The sequence below is a fragment of the Ornithodoros turicata genome, chromosome 3 (genome assembly GCF_037126465.1).
Source record: "Ornithodoros turicata isolate Travis chromosome 3, ASM3712646v1, whole genome shotgun sequence".
In the NCBI taxonomy this organism is placed as follows: Eukaryota; Metazoa; Arthropoda; class Arachnida; order Ixodida; family Argasidae; genus Ornithodoros; species Ornithodoros turicata.
This window is the reverse complement of record NC_088203.1, coordinates 75,691,490-75,712,504: the sequence shown is the minus strand read 5'-3', so window position 1 is coordinate 75,712,504 and position 21,015 is coordinate 75,691,490. Positions and strand designations below refer to the sequence as shown.

At 47.7% G+C, this 21,015-nt stretch overlaps 1 protein-coding gene and 1 long non-coding RNA gene across 2 annotated transcripts; both read left to right on the top strand.

Moving 5' to 3' along the window:
* Window positions 1-9,723: 9,723 nt before the first annotated feature.
* Window positions 9,724-10,487, top strand: LOC135387355 (uncharacterized). Its single transcript, XR_010421065.1, has 2 exons — window positions 9,724-9,834; window positions 10,307-10,487. It is a non-coding gene; the product is annotated as an uncharacterized LOC135387355 (long non-coding RNA).
* A 2,404-nt stretch (window positions 10,488-12,891) lies between these two features.
* LOC135387353 (uncharacterized) lies at window positions 12,892-14,259 on the top strand. The gene has a single exon (XM_064616582.1). The coding sequence runs from the start codon at window positions 12,903-12,905 to the stop codon at window positions 13,947-13,949; it is 1,047 nt and encodes a 348-aa protein (XP_064472652.1). The 5' UTR covers window positions 12,892-12,902; the 3' UTR covers window positions 13,950-14,259.
* Window positions 14,260-21,015: the final 6,756 nt, after the last annotated feature.

The window sequence follows — 21,015 nt, the reverse complement described above, 5'->3', positions numbered from 1 at the left end:
GTCACTTCGTCCCATGAAAGTGCTAAATTTTCGGATCCCATAGAAATGCTCCCTAACCTCGAGCAGGTGGACTTTATCCTTATAGAGCGTGCAGGGAACCCGTCCGGTAGATATCGAACTCGTCTGCTCGTCGAACACGTAGATGTAGACGGAGATTTTGTTTTTTCTCTCCCACAGGGTAATGTCTTCGTAAGTGACTGGGAAGCAGGGCGGCCAGTACGTTACGCGCGTCTCCGGATGGGAAGGATTCATGTACTTGTGGTATCTTACATGCAGGTTTGGTTTGCTCCTCAAAGGATGTAAGAGTGCCAGCACGCTATACTTGAAACACTCGTTTTCGTGATTCGGCGGAAGTTTGACGTTTGTGAGAGTCTTTGTTTTTCTCTTTAGCAGCTCGGGAAGCTCGATCGTGCATCCTATCCGCTTCGGTTTTAAGCGCGTTAGTTTTAAGTCGACACATTGGACGTCGTTCGAGGTGAAACCAGACCCTTCTCTCGCATAGTTTTCAACGCGTTGCGAGGACTCTGCGATGGCAGCATTTATCGCGCCTTCGATTTCTTGGCGGTTATGAACGACTCTCATGTGAAGGTTCACGTGAAGGAGATGCGAAGTCAACCCGTCGGCTCCGTCCTTAACCATGAGCGCCTTCGAGCACAGACAAAATTTGAAAGGCATGGGATAAGCTTCGAGGACGCGCGTGATTACTGGAGCTATGCTCGGTAGATAGAGTCGCAAATCGTCGACGTTGTCGTCGTGCGGGGAACAGAGAAGCGTGTACCTAGTAGCCGTTCCGTCAAATGCCTCGTCTGTGACAAAAAAAGGAAGGAATCGTCCCTCCGTGACGGAGGGATGATTCTCTACGACGTGTTCTCTCAATTCAACGATTCTACGACCCTGGACAGGCTCAGCTTCGTTTCGAAATTCTGGGCTTGCATCTGGTGATTCATCTCGAACCCTACCAGACAGAGGAATGAAATCTGCATACGACTGATCCCCTTCCCACATGAGCAATTCGTCGTCGTCGTCGTCCGTTTCAGGTATTACGAAAGGCGGACTACTGACTCTGTCGTCGTCGTCATCTGAAAGGACGACTGGGCTATTACCGAGATTCTCTATTCTAGCTTCGTGCTCTCTTTCTACGGCCACGAGCATGGCATCGATGGGGTCGTACTGACATACGAGACAGCGCGGCACTGCGGTCAAACAAAATCAGTACGAGATTCCCCCTCACGAAACAATGCTCACTTTTCCCTTCAGTTGAGGAACGCTTGAGATTGAGGATGATGAGAGAGGATGGGATGAGTCCCTGTGGTCAGTGTCATGCGGTGACAGCGGCTATCGGTTCCTGAAAAACAATGTCATACATAGAATACACTCTCACAGCAGAGACGGTCAACTTACATTTTGGTCCACGAAACGCCTCGTGTCGTGGATGGATGCCCCTCGTGGGCTTCCTGTCAATCGTCGTAGAACCAGCGCACCTTTTATAGTCGCTACACCGCTCTCCTCCTCCTCGCATTGCGACGGTGTCGTCTGTACTTTGACCACCCCGCCTTCCGTCTTTCGCGCCTTTTTGCGATGTCGCATATGACAATGATAATACCATCGACGTTGAATAAAACATTACACTAATTTCTAGCTAACACTCTGGGACGACTTGTACATGACGACAAGAAGACCCAGAGTGGGATTCGAACCCAGGATCCTTCTACACTGGGCGCGACACACTAACCACCAATCTAATTTGTACTGCGTGACGTTTTTCGTATTGCGGGGTTCGTGTCTACACACGTCACAACATGTTCAAACACGTTCAAACATGTTCAAACACGTTCAATGACGTCATAGAGAGAGAGAGAGAGAGGAAGTAGTGTGTCCAGGGACGACTTCGTCGCCTGTGTCTAAACACGTCCAAACACGTCCAAACATGTTCAGGCACGTTCAATGACGTCATAGAGAGGGTGAGAGGAACGAGTGTGTCCAGGGGCGACTTCGCCGCCCATGTCCAAACATGTTCAAACACGTCTTAACATGTTTAAACACGTTCAATGACGTCATAGAGAGTGAGAGGCAAAGCTTTACTATAAACGTCGAAGCGAATGGTCGATCGTCATTCCATCATGATCAGCTTGGTAGATCCTCGTAAGTAATACCCATGACGTCATCATCATCGTCGAAATGTTTGAAGAGTTTCGTTTCCAGTGTACAACACTTTTGCTGCGCGTGAAGTCGGTTTTTTCCCGCCTCACATATTTCGGGAGATTGGCAGGGCCCGCTTCTTCTGCACCAATTGCGGTGGATTGTGGTCCAAAGGTACGCTTCCTCGTTATTTTTTTTTTAATACGTTCTATAATCGTTCACATTTTTTTCCAGAGCAAAAGCATTGGACGGACCGATTGATTCGCCCGTTTCTCGGCTGTCGGACGGTACCGTTCGACGTACGTTGCGAAGGACTTCGACTATTGAAGGAAGATGGAGAAGATGGACCATCAGTGTCACTCTGTGACTGAAGAAGATTGTACGTGTGTGTGTTTGAGTTTAAAAAAAAAAACACGCGTTTCTCACACTCCTTTCGTTGCAGATTACGAATGGCTACTGACGGGAGATCTACCCCTGGTCCTAACCTTCAAGCCTCCTCCAAAGACCTTCTTTTTGCGAATCGGCGATCAACTGACTACGTGTCGCTGCGGTGAACTCTGGTCGAGAAACCCCAGCCATTGGTTAGACTCGAGCCTTCGTCCGTATTTGGGCTGCCTTCCCGGCTACGAAACCAATGCTGGAGCCTAATTCATGTGTAACGAGAAATAAAGGTTGTCTACTCTCATTCCGTCTCAGTCATGATGACGCCCGAGCAGAGGTCTGCCACCTTTGTGCAAACGCGAATGTATCGGGACTTGCTGCGATTACGCGATTATATTCACGGCGATAGCTGCGAGGGAGACTTTCGCTCGATTCTCAAGACGATACCCCTACGTCTGTTCACCGTCAGTGGGAAGATTGCAAAGAAAATGAAGCGTTTCGTAGATTACAAGCTCGAGCTGTTGGAAAAGTATAGACGAGGAGAGACAGTCGACCCGTGTCTCATCAACGCGGGTTTCAACCGACCTATCGTCCGTCGCTACTGGCTTCTCCACACATCCCTCGACGTCACGGTGCAGACCGGCGACGACGACGGTGAGCGTCGGGTCAGCACGTTGGAAGATCGTCTCGCAAGGGTCTTGTGTATGTCGTGAAAAAATAAATAGACTATTTTTTACGAAACGAGTTCGCTCACGAGGAGACGTTTTATTGTTTCGTCATTCTCTTCGAGGTTACAGGAAAACATGGATACACAACTTTTCAAGCTGTAGCGTTTCGACATGCGCGTGGCTACGTAGATACAAAAAAGCCCGCAGTAAGGCGAAAAGGGCGATTGAATACACTTGTCGTTATACTCGTCCACTACAGGTAAAGTCCTTCGAAGGTTTGCTTCGATGGGGGGAAGTCCGTAGCTGTCGAAAAACACGGCAGACCCGTCGTAGTTTTTCAGGTAGAGCACCCAGTGCTGCCCGCGTCTTCTTCGCTCTTCCGTATTGATGATTAAATAACCGGGCTTGCGTAAAACGAAGGCTTCGTCGGAAGCGCAAATGCCTCTCAGCATGGAGGAAGCGAGGGGGTTCAGGGACACGAGTTCCAAGATGTCGCTCTCGTACATCTTTTTTTTTTTTTTATGGGAAGGTGACCGTACGGTCCTTGTCGACGTACATGAGCTTGGGACACTCGGAAATCAAGAGGACGGTGACCGCGTGTGGAAGGGCTTTAGCGAAGCGTAATTGCAGGCGAACGTTTCCTTTTCGCCACTCGTTCAAATGCGAAGGAGAAGAACACTTGTCCACGTCCAAGTTAAAGTAGAGGAGGAACCCGTTCGTTTTAAATCGCTCGTAGCTATACTTGAAATGTTTCTCTCCCAGTTCTTGCAAGAAGTTAAAGTAGGGAACTTTGACGAGGTCGTTCTGAAAGTCGTACTCGGCTCGCACTTGCTGGCCGTCCACGGAGAGCATCGAATGAGACAGGTCGTAATGACGGAATTTGTAGGGGTTCGATTGGATGTCGCCGAGAAAGTCGGACGTGGCGAGCAGGGCGACGCATAATTTGGAAGGTACCCTTTCGGGGTAAACGTTTTCAAAGTGAGCGTCCAAGCTCCCGGCACTCAAGCTCCGCACCTTGGTTTCCAATCCGCGTAACACGTAGATGGCCGGCGTGGTCTGAAGCCGACGCTCGTATTCCAAAAACAGGGAAGGTGCCAGCGTCACCTTTTTCAAGTGTAACGTCATTTCTTTAATGTCCACCTCGTAATTGTACGTTTTCTTGTCTTTGTGGACCGATACGAGTTTAAATTCGTCGTTGTTTAATAGGAAAACGACGCGAATTTCGACGGCAGGTACCATCAGGCGCGGCTGTTGAAACAGGTCGGTATTGATCTGACCGACCAGGTTAAAGTATTTTCCACCCTTCGTCGCTTCGTAACGTTGTTTCGGACCACGAGACGAGACGTCGTAATCGTCCTTTAAATGTTCGTCGTCCTCGACATAAAGTCCAGCCGCGTGCACTGTTTCTTGAGCCGTGGGCGTGGAATGAAGCACGACGTCCAAAATACTCCTGTAGGCGTACAACTCGTTGGAACTGACGAGTTTGTTGTTCGCATAAACGGTGACCGTCTTAAACATGCCGCTCAACAGGTGGTTTATTGGGAAAACGACATCTTTCTCGTCCATTTCTTCCCCGTCGTCGCGAACAATGCGCACGGTCAAAGACACGAAACTGCCGTAGAGATCCAAGTGTGCCCTTTGCAAATTTTGAATACAAAACTCGATCACGGAATTATTTACCCCGTTGACCGGATAAAAAAGTTGGTACGAAGTATCTTCCACGCCGTATTGAATGGAAGGGGGTTCGAATATCATCACATCACTCGTTAGACAGATCGGCGTCTGTATTTTTCCTTTCGTTGACGTCATGACGGAGCGCGCGCAGCGGATGTGTGACCTTCACGGCGTACCAAAGATATCTGCAGGTGCGTCGTGTGTCGGCGCCTTTTGTTGTCGTTTGCGGCGTTTCTTCCCATTGTTGTTTCCAGAGCCCTCCATGGAATCCAGCACGTCTCTCCCCGTTGCTATGGCCGTCTTTTTTACTGCGCGCGATATTCCTTCGCCATCGGCCAAATTCCGCGCCAAGCGCTTCAACGTTCTCTTGGCGATCGGTTTTATTTGCTGCCAGATGGGAACGATAAACTTGGATATGTTGCTCAACACACCGCCCCCTCGTTGGAAAAGGGGTCCCGTGTACACGGGAATTATTTTGGGAGAATTACGGTACATATTTGAAATGCAATGTTAGATTGGTTCTGCCTTTGGACCGCAACGGCAAACGTCTTCCCGTTTCGTCCGCGAGAACGATCGTCACTGAAGGAATTTCGAATTGAAACAGGTTAAAATACTGGATGTTATCTAACGTGTAGGTGACGACGTGCTTGTCTTTCTCGTAATAAAAGGGTAGTATTTTTAATATCGGTTTTTTCCCGCTCCCCACGTACGTGGGTTCCACGATATCCGTGTACACGATTATGTTGTGAAACGGGGGTTCCAGGAGTACCTCGACGGAGCTCGTGGCATCCTCATCCCCCGTGAACACGGTACGCGATTCGAAGCCCAAAAGCACGGCCAGGTACTCGGAAAGTGTTAAGGTGGAGGTGCCCTCGGAAAGCCGAATTTTACATTTCTGTTCGGTTCCGTCGAAGCTGAAGCGCGCGCGTACGCCTACGCGCTGGTTAATCGCATTTAGAAGTGCTTGCGGCGTCGCATAATAGCCGGGAGGCACATGTACTTGCAAAGATCGAGGAATTTTCGTCTTGATCGTGAAAGAAAATTGACGCGCTACGGGGAGAGAGACGCGTAGCGTTTCTTCGTGTCCCTCGACGGGTGTGAGATGTAGCAGCTTGACAAAGGGTTCCGCCACGTGCAACCCTTTCGGTGTTTTCAGAGAGTACACGTTATCCGCGAATTCTAGCGAGGTGTCCAGCTTGTGCGTCTGGAAATACTTGTTGAGTGTGTTCCGTAGGGACGTGGTTTCCGAATTCAGAGTGACGTCGCCGAAAGCGACGGGTGCGGCGTGCTCCAATAAGATGGAGGTGGCTTCGCGTTCGCTCAATTTGGGAGGTTTCACCGCACGACCTGCTTCGCGGGACGCTAGCGAGGCGTCGAGCGCCTGTGCGAGCCGAGGGTCCAATTCCACGGCTTTCACGTCCACGGGTAAGACGAAGTCGTATCGCGATTTATTGTACGCGAAAGAAACGTCAAATTCCGAAAGGGCTTTTCCCAAATCCCTCTCGAGATCCGAGGTGACACGAAAAGTTCTGCCGGCTTCGACCGTGTCCTCGAAAGAAACCTCGATTTTCGCATCTTGCCTTTCGTACCCGATATTTAAAAAATCGTTACTTATGCTGAGATCCATCAGACCGACTTTATACCGATTCGAGAGCTGAAGCGGACTATCGAAAGCTACCGTGAAGGCGTTGAGTTTATTCGAGGGAAACTTATCCATGCTGGCGTTCGAGAGCAGGTGGACGTAGATGTCTGACATCATTTCCCAATCTTGACCACGTCGCTGCTCGGAACCCAACTGTCGTGTTCTTTGTCGTAACCGAACCAGCGAACCAAGGAGAAGCTCTGACCGTTCAGTTGCTTCTTTCTCAGCACTTTCGTTACTGGCCACGGCTGATTGGCGTCTCGGGTTAGGACGAGTACCTCCTCCGGGTAGAAAGATCCGTCCACTTCCTTACCCCGGTAATCTTCCAGGTGTACGACGGGAGGAGAGGTGTCTCTCAGGCGGGAGACGGTGAAAATCTGAGGCGACCAACTCCCTTCCGAGCTCTTATGAAAACCTTTTCTGTGTAGTAGGACCCTCACTTTATCCCCCAGTTTGAGCTTCTTTTTCACGGAGGGTACGACGGGCTTCCCATTTATCTTATTGAACAGCTCCAATTCGTTTTCGGGCGTGACTTCGGACGGGCTGATGCCCAAAGTCCTGTGTTTGGTGGTGTTGTAGTCGTGCACGATCTTGGGAAGCGCGGAAACGAAGTGGTATTTTCCCGTTACTCTAAAATAACGGAATATTCTGTCGCGTAAAGTGCGTATGACGCGCTCTGCCTGCGATGCTTTGATTACTGGAGAGAAGGTAGAATACATGTGAACCTTCTTTCGTGAGAGATACTCCTTGACGGTCTTGTTGTAGAATTCCCCGCCTCTGTCGCAAAAGATGCGTGTAGGTACGTTACCTCCCCGAAAAAGTCTTATCATGGCCCTTTTCATTTCGGCGGGGCGCTTCGTCTTTAGCGGGAGGGTGCGCAGAAAGCGGGAGAGGGAATCGATTGCCACGAGAATGTAGCGGTAGCCACCGTTGAATCTCTTGTATTTTGAAAAATTGGCGAGGTCCATTTGCCACACGTCGTTGATCTTGAGCGCGATGATGCGTCTCCTATTAAACTTTCTTCTGACCAGATGGTGTAGCGTGTAGGCATCCAGCTTTCTGAGAATGGCGAGAGCCTTCTTTTTGCTCAAGTGATGCGCTTTTCTATAGCGTTCCACACCCCCCAAACCACCCTCTGGTTTCCCATATCCCTCCATAAGTCGTCCACGCAATGGAGGCCTGCTGCTGCTGTTGAGGCTCGCGAGATTTGGGTAGAGAAATCAGACGCAATAGTTTCGAGACTTTGGGGAACCAGGAAGGTTTCTTTCCCGTCTTACGTTGCAACAAATAATTGACGAGTTCGTAAACGGAGGAGTGTCTGATGGGCTTGCCCGACACGGAGACACAACCCTCGCGATCCCAGGAAAGAACCTTCTTTAATTCCGAGACGACCCTTTCCGCTTCCTCTTCGTCCACCTCTGGAGAGAGGAGCGAATAGTCAAAGTCATTTGTAGCGTCGGACGCCTTGTTTTTATTGTCGTAGGGGTCAAATCCGTACTGCTTGAGTATGCGATACAGTGCTTGCAGTATGACTTTCACTTTGACGTCGTCACTCTCCTTCGAGGAAAGAATGTTTCCGATGGAGGAGGAGGAGGTGGTCACTTCAATTCTCTTGGCCATTGGCGAAAAGGTTCAACACGGCGGAAAGCAGGAGGGGAACCACCGACGAAAGAACGCCCTGTCCTCGCTGCTGAGACAGATAGCGCTTCAAACGTTGCGGATTCTTGTGAATCTTTTTGTAGGCGAGCCGTCGTAAAAAGCGTTTGTGCTTCTTCAAACGCGCGAACGTATCTGGAGCTAGAGCCACCTTTCCGTTCAATACATTGAGGCAAATTTCGGAGAGGTGTTTCATGTCGGACGAGGACGAACGTCTCAAGACGTCGCGGCGGCGTGGAGGGGGTAGAGTGGAGAGTACTTTGAGTAAAGTGAGGTGAGGGCGGAGATTCATTTCGGAGCGTAGATATATTGACGTTCTCCCGGAAAGATATTGCTACGCAACCTGTGATCCTCGTGCGTATAGTTGTGAAGATCCACGAGTAAATATGCGTGGGGCGACGACATCGCTTGTTTATATGCGTCCAGAAAATACTCCAATCTTTTTCTGCCAAATAGCTGTTGGCCGAAGTGTTCCATCTGGTGCACGCTGCGCACGGTGCGCCACAGGACGACGTAACTGGCGTTGTAGGATATTGTTCTAAAATGGCTACTGTCGAAAAAGATGTTTTGAACGAGTAAGAAGATCGACGCGTTGGCGTGGTGAGAACCCCGAATGAAAAGATCGGTCACCTCCTTCAAGGAACCGCCGTCGGTCATGTGATCGTCGACGACGATCAGCGTAGCGCGCGACGTGTCCCACTCTCGCGGTAGCTCCTTGGTAAATTTTACGGAGTCCCCGAATTCGTCCTGCATGCTCGGCGCAGCATATTTCTGCACGTAGAATATTTGTGACGGAGGCTTGTCTACCACGTCGTTCAGGTTCCTCAACACGTTAGCAACGAACGTAGATTTGCCGCACATGGAGGGACCGCTTAAGATACAGCGAAAAGGATGACGGAAACGAAAAGGTTCGGGGGAAGACATGTTGCGTGCGTACACGTTGCACGAAGAGAAAGAAGAGACTGAGACTCGAGGAGAAATGCATCGCTTTTATTTACACATCCTCGTCGTCGTCCTCTACATCGGAACTGCGTTCCCAATACAGATTGTCCAGGCTAAAGTTGGACTTCTTTTTCGCCAGTCTGTCCGCCGCTAAGATGCGGTCGAGCGTCTTCATCTTGTCCTGACACATTTCTTGACGTGCTTGCAACCATTCCTTCCGGTGAAAGGCTTCCTCCACGATGCCGCGTATAAATTCGCGAAGTTCTTCGTTTTTTGTCTTTTCCTTGCGACGACGAGAAACGCAGGAGAATAAACCACACATGGCGTTTTCCACGTATCGGTCAGAATGATGACGCGAGCGCGGTGCGCGCTGCCTTTATAGAGATAAACGCGCGCGCGCAAAGAACAGAGAATGAAAGCGAAACTGAAAAGCCACCCGTCGCCGCTAGGAGCGCGCGCGCAGCAGAGAGCCGAAACCGAAAACACCCGCGGCCGGCGCAGAGGGGGCTAGCAGCGCGCGCGCGCGCATGCGCGGACGGGTGGAGCAGAGGGCGCGCGCGCATCCATAGCTGCCGCTGCGCGTCGCCTCTCTCAGTTTCTCTCGGACCGTCGCAGAAGACGGACGTGCGCTCCGCGCGCTCGCTCAGTTTCTGGCTGCCTCTCGTAGAGAGCAGACGTGTGTGTTCTCCGCGCTCGCTCAGTTTCTGCCTGGAAGTTGCCGCGGGGGAAAAGGTGAGTGATTTGACGCGCACCTTTTCTCGTATGTTTGCCGTGTTTAGCGGTGACCGCGCTCGTGTTAAGCCTTTTCTCGCATGTTTAGACTTGTTTTGCGGTGTCCAAGCCTGTTGACGCATGTTTAGCGATGTGTGGTTCCCGCCTTGTGTTAGCTGCGTAGTGTTGAGGTTAGGCCTAAGCGATCGTCCCCGTAAGCCTCTTTCCTCGTATGTTTGCCGTGTTTAGCGGTGACCGCGCTCGTGTTAAGCCTTTTCTCGCATGTTTAGCGATGTGTGGTTCCCGCCTTGTGTTAGCTGCGTAGTGTTGTGGTTAGGCCTAAGCGATCGTCCCCGTAAGCCTTTTTCCCCGATGTGTACTGTTTTCTGTTTAGCAGTAGCGGTTAGACCTTTTCTCTCGCATGCGTAGACTTGCTTAGCAGTGCTGTCATTTTTACCTGCCGCTAGTGTCTTGTTCTGTCTTTCTCGTCTAGAGCTATGATGGTGGCGCCATCTGGTGTGATGCCGTGCAACTAAGTGGCCACCTGTCGTCGATCTCTGCAACTGCTGGGTGCAAACTACCAACATGGCGGACGCTGGTCACTCGGGTGTTGCGGAGCGGCTTCTTCGCCGCGGCATCGTTGATTTTCGAATAAATTGTTTCTCTCCACTCTATTTCTATCTTTTTATTTTATTTTCTGCCTATTTTTTTTATTTTTTATGACCACGATTATCCGGAAACGCACAACTGGTCTGGACGCGAGATAGACATTCCCCAATTAGTGTGATGGCTCCCTGGAGGGTGCTGATTAATGTGGGGGGTCCCAATTAGCTCTCCCAATTAGTGTGATGGCTCCCTGGAGGGTGCTGATTAATGTGGGGGGTCCCAATTAGCTCTAATTGCTAATTAATGGCGTCCAGACGAAGATGTGCGTTTCCGGATAAACGTGGTCAGTACTTACTACTACGCCAAAGGGAACATGTGTCACGCGCCACATTTTGATGCGCCAATGGAGTGGTTTGATACCAGAAGAAGTCTTGGTCGTGAACGTTCAGAGGGGTCCGACGGAAAGCCTTCTCAATGTTGGCTATAATTGTGATGCTGTGAGTGTGCTATAGTTATTATCACGCAAAATACAATTTTCTGAATTCCCAGTATAGTAGTTCAAACACCAGATTCCAGAAATGTTCTTCTTACCATTTGCAATTCTGCAGTGGTTGGCTTTGACATGGCTGCACATGGCTGTTGTAACTCCTTGCATCTTTGTGGTGGCTGTGGCAAGAGTGCTATGGGAGTGGCTTATAGCATAACCAACAAGAGCATGAGACAACATAGAAGCCAACGTGAATATAAAAGGTGTACTGATGTCTACGAAAAAATTTAAAATATCTGAGCATTGTACGTGAATCACATTATCGGAATGCTGATGAGAGTCGTGTACCGCGGCCATGCGTATTTTCTGATGATAATAAAAGAAGGCACGTGAGCTGGTGTGACGGCGAAATGTAGTCTTTGCTTTAATTTAAATAATTTAAATTTAATTAAAGAATTTAATTTAAATAATTAGGCATTATATATAGCCATAAGGAGTTTGTTAATGCTTGCTGGACGGGTGTACATTGCCTAAGATAACTCATTCGCAAGAATACACACAACGCCAAGCCTATGAGTAGCAGATAGTGAGTATTAAGAGATGTTGCACACGGACAAGGCAAATCACCCTTGAAATGTCTTTTCATGATGCTTGAAGGAGCTCAGCAAGCCATCTCAAAAAATTTCCGTTCCGAACGCGTTGTGGAAGTAGGTAACTTAACTTGATGACTAACACGAAAATTTTCTCTGTACGCGCTATTTTTCATAGAAAAAAGACACTTGAACATCGCCGCGCGCGTTCCCGCTCGACTCTCTCGTTAGGGTTAAACGAGGAAGAGAAGAAAAAAACGTCATTGGTGATGTCATAAAAGTCAGAAGCGGGGACCGCACTTCTATCCGGGTCAGTGCTGACCGGTTTTCTTTTCTTTCTTTTTTATTTTTCTTTCCCCCTGCTTTCTCCCTGTCAAGTGATGAATACGGGAGGACCTCGATATTCCTGGTCGTGAAACCCTCGTTTTCGAAATTCATGTTCTCGTATAGGCCCGACGCACTCAAACTTCATTGGACAGCCAGCGCCGCGGCGTGGCAGGAAAGGGCATTTGCTAACTGTAGCTTTCCGGCGCTTCCCGGTTGTCATCGCCTGTTTGGAGCGTTGCAGCACGTTCTTCGCCATGGAAAACGTCCCGCCTAGGCTACGATGGTCGTCAAAGGGAAAGTTTTGCTGCGTATATGAATGCCATAACAATCAGTGGGACTCCAGAAATGCGGAAACACCTGTCATCTTCTACTCCTTTCCCGGCAAGCCGTACGAGAAAGAAAGAAAAGAGCGTTGGGTAACTGCCGTGCGCAGGGCCAAGTAAGTGTATCCATTTATGTAGCATTCTCCACTAAACTTCTTTGTGGTGAAATATCGTTTTCTGACTACCGTATTCATTCATTCAGCCCACACGGCAGCTCGTGGAAGCCGAAGAAACAAAGCGTAATCTGCAGCGCGCATTTCGTTGGCGGTCGTAAAAGTGACAGCACAAACAGCCCCTCATACATCCCCACGATATTTCCAGATGCGTATCGGCAAAGAATGAGGGACCTGCAGTGCGCTCGGGGAAGGCACGAAAGGTATTATCTGCTCCTGTTTTTATTGCAAGATGGAGTTAAGTTGTCAAGATTCCTTGAACACACTCTTGAACACATCGTGGCAAAGTTTGCTTGTGCACTATTTGAATGAAGACTCCTTTCCTTATACTGTGCTTAGGTGGAGCAAGCGACACATACAATCAATGCAGCTATTGGCCGATGTACAGGTTCTTGATGAAACACAACACATGGCACTGCCTGAAGCTGAGGACACGAACTCCTCACTGGACAACACAGACCCTTTAGACTACACGTGTACTATGCTTGACTGTGTAAGTACTTCCGTGTTGGTAAGCTCCTTTACCCACATAACATGGTTCTATTCTTTCGTTTTCTGCAGGGGAACTGAAGATGACCAGTCAATGCCTGTGTGCGGGGCAACCATCGCAGCCTCATTTTCAGTTTTCCTCTGCACAATAACTAGTGATGGAGCAGCATCACAAATCTTGCACAAGACTACAAGAGATGCATCTACATCCCCTGCAGCAATAGCAACAGTGACCAGTTCATCCGGGCCAACAGAAAGACAATGTTGGTTTGCAGGATACGAAAGTGTGGCATACAATTCTGATGCACTTCATGGGCTCACAAACGTGTCAGCTGCTGTATTTGCTCTCCTCCTCAGTGTACTGCAAACTGCAGCTACAGTGCGTGAGGGTGATATAAGCCTTCCAAATAAGTTGCTGCTGTTCCTTATGAAATTGAAATTAGGCATATCGTTTGTATCACTCAGTTTTCTGTTTGGCATCCATCCATCCACAGCATCTCGAATATTTCAGTTTGTACTTTACAAACTAGCAAGTGCAACAAGAGATTGGATATTTGTTCCCAGCCGTGCATCTATACTGTCTGCAAGTCCACCTTGTTTCAAGCTTCACTATCCCTCGTGTACATTTATCTTAGACTGCACTGAGATCCGAACGGAAACACCTCCAACAGTGCAACAACAACGTGCCCTGTTTTCAGCCTACAAAAATGGTTACACAGTTAAATTCCTTGTTGGTGTTCTCCCAAATGGGATGGTTGCATTCATTTCAAAGGCATATGGTGGACGAGCAACTGACTCATTCATTACTGTCAACTCTGGATTTTTAAATCATGTACAGAGAGGAGATGTTATTCTTAGTGACAAGGGCTTCCCTGGGATAAGGACAGACATGAAAAACCTGGATGCTGTACTAGTGATGCCTCCGTTCTCAAGTGGAGGTCAATTTAGTGAAGAAGAGATGAGGACCACGTATAATATTGCACAAGTTCGTATTCACGTGGAGCGAGTCATACAGAGGATCAAAATATTCAACATCTTAAACACTCAGGTTCCAGTAACGCTCCTGCCACACATCGACAACATATTTCACATGTGTTGTGTGTTAGCAAACTTGCAAAGTCCGATCATCAAGGTTCAGTAGTCATGAAACTGCACACTGGCGGGGTAGACAAATGATGTAGGATTATTTGTCGTGTTAATGTGAAATTGTGCTCTGCATACAAACAGCCAAATAAATTTAACCCTTTGTAGTGTAGTTACCCTATTTACTTTGAAAATTGGTCATGAATTGCGTGTGAATAGTAAAAATAAAGCACCCCAGGAAAGTATTGGTTAGATGCTGCCACTCAAAAGCAGACTCACTTTATTTTGCATTTATGCAAACCATAAATTATGTCAGCCTTTGCAAATAGTGTTCAAAATAAAACTTCTCAAGCTTGGGCACAACCTCACACAGGAACTGTTCATCCCTTTGCACTAGAATATCTGCCTGCTGCTTTGTAGTGTACACATAGAAGTGGGCCTTCTGCACACCTGCAATGTACATCAGTAGCTGCACTTGAGTATAGTAGGTATGACGCTGCTTTAAACACAGTTTGGCATCCCGGAACTCCAAATATGGGACAGATGTTGACTGCGTCTCTTCCCAGTAAAGCTCCTTTCCTGCTCTTGAGAACGGGCACTTTATTTCAAGCAGCAGTGGCTCACCCCCTTTCCAGATGATGCCATCAGGGCTGCCACAGAGCCAAGGCTGGCAGATGCTAATCATAACACCAGTCTGCAAAAAGTCAATGCATCAGTGAGCTTGTAAAGTATGTGTTGTATTTAGGAGACCACACCTCGTGCACAGGAGCATGATGCCTGCTAGCAAAACTCAGCCTCGCTTCTGCCTCAGTCGAACTCCCTTTGGAACAATAAAAAAATGTTGTGCTGCAGGTGAAATTGACAGTGCCAGCAAATGCCCTCACCATATTTTGTTGCTGCATTGCTGAAGCGCCTGCTGTTCAGCAGGGCTTGCACCAAACCTTCTTCATTCACTGTCCTCGTCCATACACGATGTGCATTAGAGCTGGTTATCCTGCACCTACGCTCTTGATGCCACCTGGAAGACAGATGAGGGGATGAACAATGATAGCAGGTTATACCGCATGATACATATTAGGCAACGTCACTGAAAAAGAAAAAAAAACGTTGTGGGGACCACCTTTCGCACATGGCTTGCTTTCTTGTTTCAATTGCCAATTCAATAGCTTCCTCTTGTGTGACGACAACCCTCTCACTGTAGAAAGACCACGCCGTTTCGGGGAGGCACACAATGAAATTTCGTTTCGTTAGTGTAAGGCTCTGTGTTCTGGCAATACTTGACTCCATACAGTGGTACGTGTTACCAGATGGTGCACTATATAATTGTTGGAGCAAATCCCTGTCCAACTGCTCACTAACACTGTTTACGATACCACGAAGCAACGTTTCACATTCTTTTTCAATCGGGCATCTCTGTTCGAGGTTCAACATCTGAACAAATGAGCCCTCAATGCCTGGAAAATGTTCCAGGATATGGTTCGTGCAAAAACGGTCAGCATCTTTAATTCGAGCTGCCCCCTTTGGATCTGGAAGGGGCATATTGAATAAACTAAAGTTAGTTTACTCAAATGGGTAGGTCTGCTTGTTGTAAATTCCATAAAATTAAAAACGTGAAAAAAAAAAAAAACGCAACCAGCAACATGCTTTAGTCAAGGCTCACCTGCGAAAAGATCGCATATCAAGAGCTGGTTGTCGAGCGCAGGTCGTGTTGAAGGGCGTCCCCAAGCACGTGGACGGTCTGTGCACGACTTCATAACGTCATTGTTGATGTACTGGGCAACTGCAGCGGTATGTTTGCATTGCCCAGCGATTCCGCCTTTACAGCTGCACGATACAGAAACGATAGCTCTTTCAGATCCAATCTGGCAACGAAAAAATAGCAAAATTCCAATTGCGGCAACGATGCAAGAGGTAACCAATGCAATATATCTTCTTAATACTGAGGCTTACCTCAATTAAGACATCGTATGAATGCCTGCTTGTCTGCGCAACGCATTTGCCAGAAATCGTGACGTCTCGTCCAAGGGCTTCTTCCTTCACGCCGTACACATGTTCGGACTCCAACAGTTTTCTTCCCTTTCTAATATTGCTAGCACGGAAAAACTGTGGAATGCCTTTTATCCTTCCAAACCCACAAAATATCACGTAAGCACTCATTATACCCCGTCACAGGAACACCCAGAGTCAATCAAACACCATAAAGTACCGTACGCTTCGTAGTAAGTCGCAAAAATGGCAGAAAACTACAGTCAATCTGTTTTGGGATTTGCCACAGGTGGCGCTGCACGCAGGGAGCGGTGGCGCCGCCTGTCAAGCGCGTTGAGCCTATTGCCAACTTTAGGACTGGATGGATTCATGTTCTTTTGCAGATTTCCCTACACCCCCCCCAGGGGGGGGTGTACACCCTCCCTGCATTTTTGCAACACCCCCCTGAAATTTCTCAGGTGACCCCAACCAGCTGGCCACCAACACGTTCTGGTAGTGAGTCCGGCGCAGCGAATTACATCCTGTACTATCAAACTTGAGCTGTAGGACCACAGACATGCAGATGATCGTACCATGCATTTGTCCAAAATAATTTGAAAGTGACTGTTCAATGCATATATTGCACGCATATACGAGCAAAAATGCGTGCGGGCATGCAAACTCAATGTGGATCATCAGAACCATTCGCGCCCAACTCAATCAGGCGAGGTATTCTGCTTTTTTTCTAAGGTTTTCACCGTTGGTTGCTAGGTATTCATTGAGCTTCGTGAGACAAGGCGCTAGTCTTTTTCTTTGTCGGTAGTGTTCGTACTGTGTTCTAACGTAATAACATGTACAAATAAAGCGGGAAAGCTGTCCAGATATGTCAGCATTGTGCCACGATTATTTCCGTGTCTAAGAAAAATTCCGCAAGTGGAACCTTCACCAAGCATACCCCCCCCCCCCCACTTGAAAGCTCGGCACCCCCCCCCCCCCCAGCAGTGAATTTCTGGGGAAATCACTGGTTCTGGAAACAAGGAAAACCAGAGAAAATGCTGCTTCAGTAAGATGATATGCTGTCATTAAGAACATAACATCACTATCTAACCACTCAAATTCAGGGGTTTTCGATATGTGTCCAAGTCGTGTTAGCGAACGAAAGACACACTTTAGCAGCCATTTGGCTTAGCAGGGCGGCATGTTGGTTAGTTAGTTAGGTGCTTGCAAAGCTGAGTTAGGTTGTGCTGGGTTAGTCACAGTTTGCCATTGGCAGTTTCCCGCGCGCGACTGTGCATTTTCACCATGTCACGTTGAGACTGGGAGGTACCCGGGTTCGAATCCCGGTGCAGGCTGTGCTGTCTGAGGTTTTTCCTGGGTTTTCATCATACGCTTTAAGACATAAGTCGGCACAGTTCCCTTAGAAGTCGGCCCAGGACGCACATTCCCCCAGGGCGTCAGTCGTGGCGTTGCCCACATCTGTGAGGCCGACAACAGCGAGCCCCTTCACTAGCACCACCACCACCACCATAGTCAGATAAAATTTACGCTAGTCACGTGTTGTTTCAGTGCACGATGATATGTCGGCAGACGCAAACATAACCGGCGTTGTCGGTCACTATATGGTGACAAAACAAAACTCGCCGAGCACGGATGAACTTGCGTTTCTGCGTCATCCACGTTTCTAGTCTGCATCGGCTAATTCTCGTTTAGGCTCGATGATTGGTAAGTTGACCATAAATTGTGGTGATTTTATGATACTGCTTGGCTATGATGGTGTGTAATTCAGCCAATGAACGTTCAACGCCTGATGCCGCGATGTGCCGACGACGGCATATTGCGATAGATTTCACTGGATTATATCTGACAACGTATCGGCAAGAACACTCCTCTAGTCGAGTAAGACATTAACTGGATGTCTTGCAAAGTTGCTAGTCGGAGTGACGGGCATTGGTGATCATAGCGAATTAGTGCTATAGCGAATAGTGATATAGCGACATAGCGAACGGAATTAGTGATCATAGCGATGCAGCCATCATTTTGAACCTTGAACCGAAGCACCGCTTAGTGCTGCACTGTGTTTATACTTATTGCCGTCAACAACAGAACAACAAACAGTCACCACGATAACCAACACCATACAAAACACAGACATGGACAGAACAGCGTTCAAATGGCACCTGAAGTTTATTTTGGTAATCCACCTACTCCAGAAGGTCGCTTTAGGAAAAGCGAGGTCGACCGGGGAGAGGTTGACCGATTATTGGTTAACTTTGCTCGGGGAGTTCAATCAGAATGGCTTCCACAACCTCACGGCCTAACCTTGAAGAGTGTCTGTAGACCAATGTTCGTTTACTGTATCTGATAAATCAAAGAAAAAGCAAAAAGAGACTTCTTTCACCGCTGCGGCGGAATTCCGAGTGAAAAATAGCAGACGACGTTCCTCTAAACCAATCAGCGGCTCGACATTTTCTGACGTCAAAATGACGCAAGTGGGTCGACGGCTCTTTCAGGGCATTGCCACTGTTGCGCACGGTCGCGATTTTCAAAATCGAATTCTGCGATATTTGTGCACCTGTTGATAGAATTACTTCGCATGGTGTGTTTTAATAAGCATGCGAACCGCTTGATTTAAAAAAAATGGTGGTCCCTTCCCTTTCACGTCGACAAAGCTGCTACTACGCAGCGCCACCATCCTTATCAAGTCGGTTGTTGTCCGGCAGCAGCTCGGCTTAGCATATCTGACCGGAAATCAGAAGACCCAGGTTCGATTCCTGGCGTCAGCACCTCTTTTCCCTGAGTTGTTTGCATTTCGTTAATTTCTGGGCGTTTGAGGCTTACTTGTCTGTGTCGTCCCTAATTGTTGGTCTGCCTCGGCCAAATCTCGTTGTTTACGTGGTTCCCTACAAAATCCGTACTCCCAAAATAGCCCTTCGGACTTTGGCTACACTGGCTACACCATGAGCCTATTATCCCTTCACAAAGGCAAGAGTCAAGGGCGTTGGCAGAGGGAACGTTTCACGGAAGGTTTTCGAGATCGTGCAACTCGAAAGACCAGAATACTTCACACTGAGGCAGTATCACAGCATATAATGTAATGTTATCAATTTAAAAAAAAGTAAAATTTGATTTGCTATTTCTTGTTCTTTTTCTTCTCGCCATAAGAAAGGATGAGTGAGAGAGAGAGTGGTTGTTGTGTCCCTTCAGATGACGCGCCCTTGGAAGTGGCTGGGGAGCTGTGTTAGCTTAGCTCAATTGGTAGAGCCCTGGACCGCTAATGCAGAAGATGTGGGTGCAAGTCCTACAGCTGGCTAACCTTTTCAGTGACTTCCATCTTTCATCGAGGTTATATTTGTCTTCCAGTTTTACGCACGTGACTTTGACACACACCACTGACAAAAACAGGAAGATGCAATAGCTGGTATGTAATACTAGAGCTGATCATTACATTGGAATGTAGCATGGCTCCGTGCAGGTCCTTGTAAAAATACTGTGTTGTCCTGTTTTTCTTTACCTTTAAGAAACTATTTGATCGCATTAGGGAAACTACGTGACGGGCACGGAATACCATGGGGACCTATAATATATGTGACGATGAGAGGAAACACGACGATGATCAAAGCAGTGTTGCCCTGTTGATGAGTTCTATGAAAGGCCAAACAAACAGTTAAGTGCTTTCTCCCAAGCGCCAAGGCGAGAAATATGATCCTACTGCCTTTCAACGAGGAAATACCGACTTGTTGCAAGATGAGGATTTCTTGATAGTTCTCATGACGGGCATGCAGAAAGTTAAGAGGGCATACCAGCTCTCCGTCCCAATGTATTTCCTATGGAACAGTTTTTATGCTTTCTCTCGGTAACCGCCGCGCAGATTTTGACGCGGGTGCTTTCATCATAAAGAGGAAGACGAGATAAAACTAATTACGCTACAGGATTTCTCGTATATGTCGTATGTATTTTACGGCGACGTCACGAATGCGAAAAAAATACACAATTTTTCTCCTCCCTCTTTCAACAGGTTTTATTAAACTTCTATAGCCATTTCGAAAAAAACTTTCCATTTACTTTCTCTGGAATTATTTCAGGAATCGATAGACATCAAATTTATATGTCTACCACTTTCCGTTTTTATAAAAAAGCATGAAAATTGAGTACGGATAGATACCGTCTCAAAGCCCCGTAAACCGCGTCATTCTGTGTCGCCCTCTAGCCGTAGCACAGGAAAAACCGCTCGGAACATTTTGACCGTATCCATCCGCCGACCATGCCGCGCGCACGCGCACTGTAGTGCTCCCTCTCTCCTCTTTACTTTCATGGACAGCGGACTCAGAGCATGGCCTTGGAGACCAGAACAAAAGCTTACTTAGCTGCTCGTAAAAGGATTATCGTCAGCCAGCATTGTCGGGGGGGGGGGGGAACGTTGGGTAGACGAGCCAGCGTTGTCGCGGCCCGTGTAAGAGACCACCGAAACCAATAAACCTCTTCTTTTTTCGGTGTGCTTATAGAGAAGTGAGATGAGTTTATTAGCTTGACATGAAACGTCAATTTGCTCGATTTTGCCGTTTCAGGTTTGTGCTTACTCAGTCAACTGTCTCATAAGGCTAACGAGAATCTCTCGTATTTACGGTTAGTGGAAGGCCGACTTCACAAACATTCCAGTAACGTTCAACAGGATTGCCCTGTAATGTTCGTAATGTTGAAACAGCTAGCAAACGGATTACACACAGATAAATCTTTCTTAGAATAACGGTACTTAGAACTGCAGCTTTATTTGTTGTTTCTATTTCTTTCTTTTATTGATCGATTTATTTTTATTTTTATTATTTTTTCTCTTTTTTTGGCATGAATGCTCCACGTGAACCAATAAGAAAAATCGATCAAGCGGCCGCTGCACAATTATTTCCGCCCACGCAATGAGCAACAGTCTTGTCCGGAACCCAAATTCACGTTCGCATAGCAAGGAAAACCAACGACAGCGACGGGGGAGGGCGATATATTTATTAGACGAAAAGGAAAAAAAAAAAACGGGCTAAAGGTCAGCCGAACGGGACGTCGGCTTGCTATTCCAAAAATACATAAATAAATAAACAAATAAATAAATAAAATTAAGAAATAGGAGATAAATGAAACGGACGCGACGGAACAGCACGTTAGTTAGTTGA

Coding starts and splice junctions, on each gene's coding strand:
- LOC135387353 (XM_064616582.1), top strand. CDS start 12,903: ATGCCTGTGTGCGGGGCAACCATCGCAGCCTCATTTTCAGTTTTCCTC.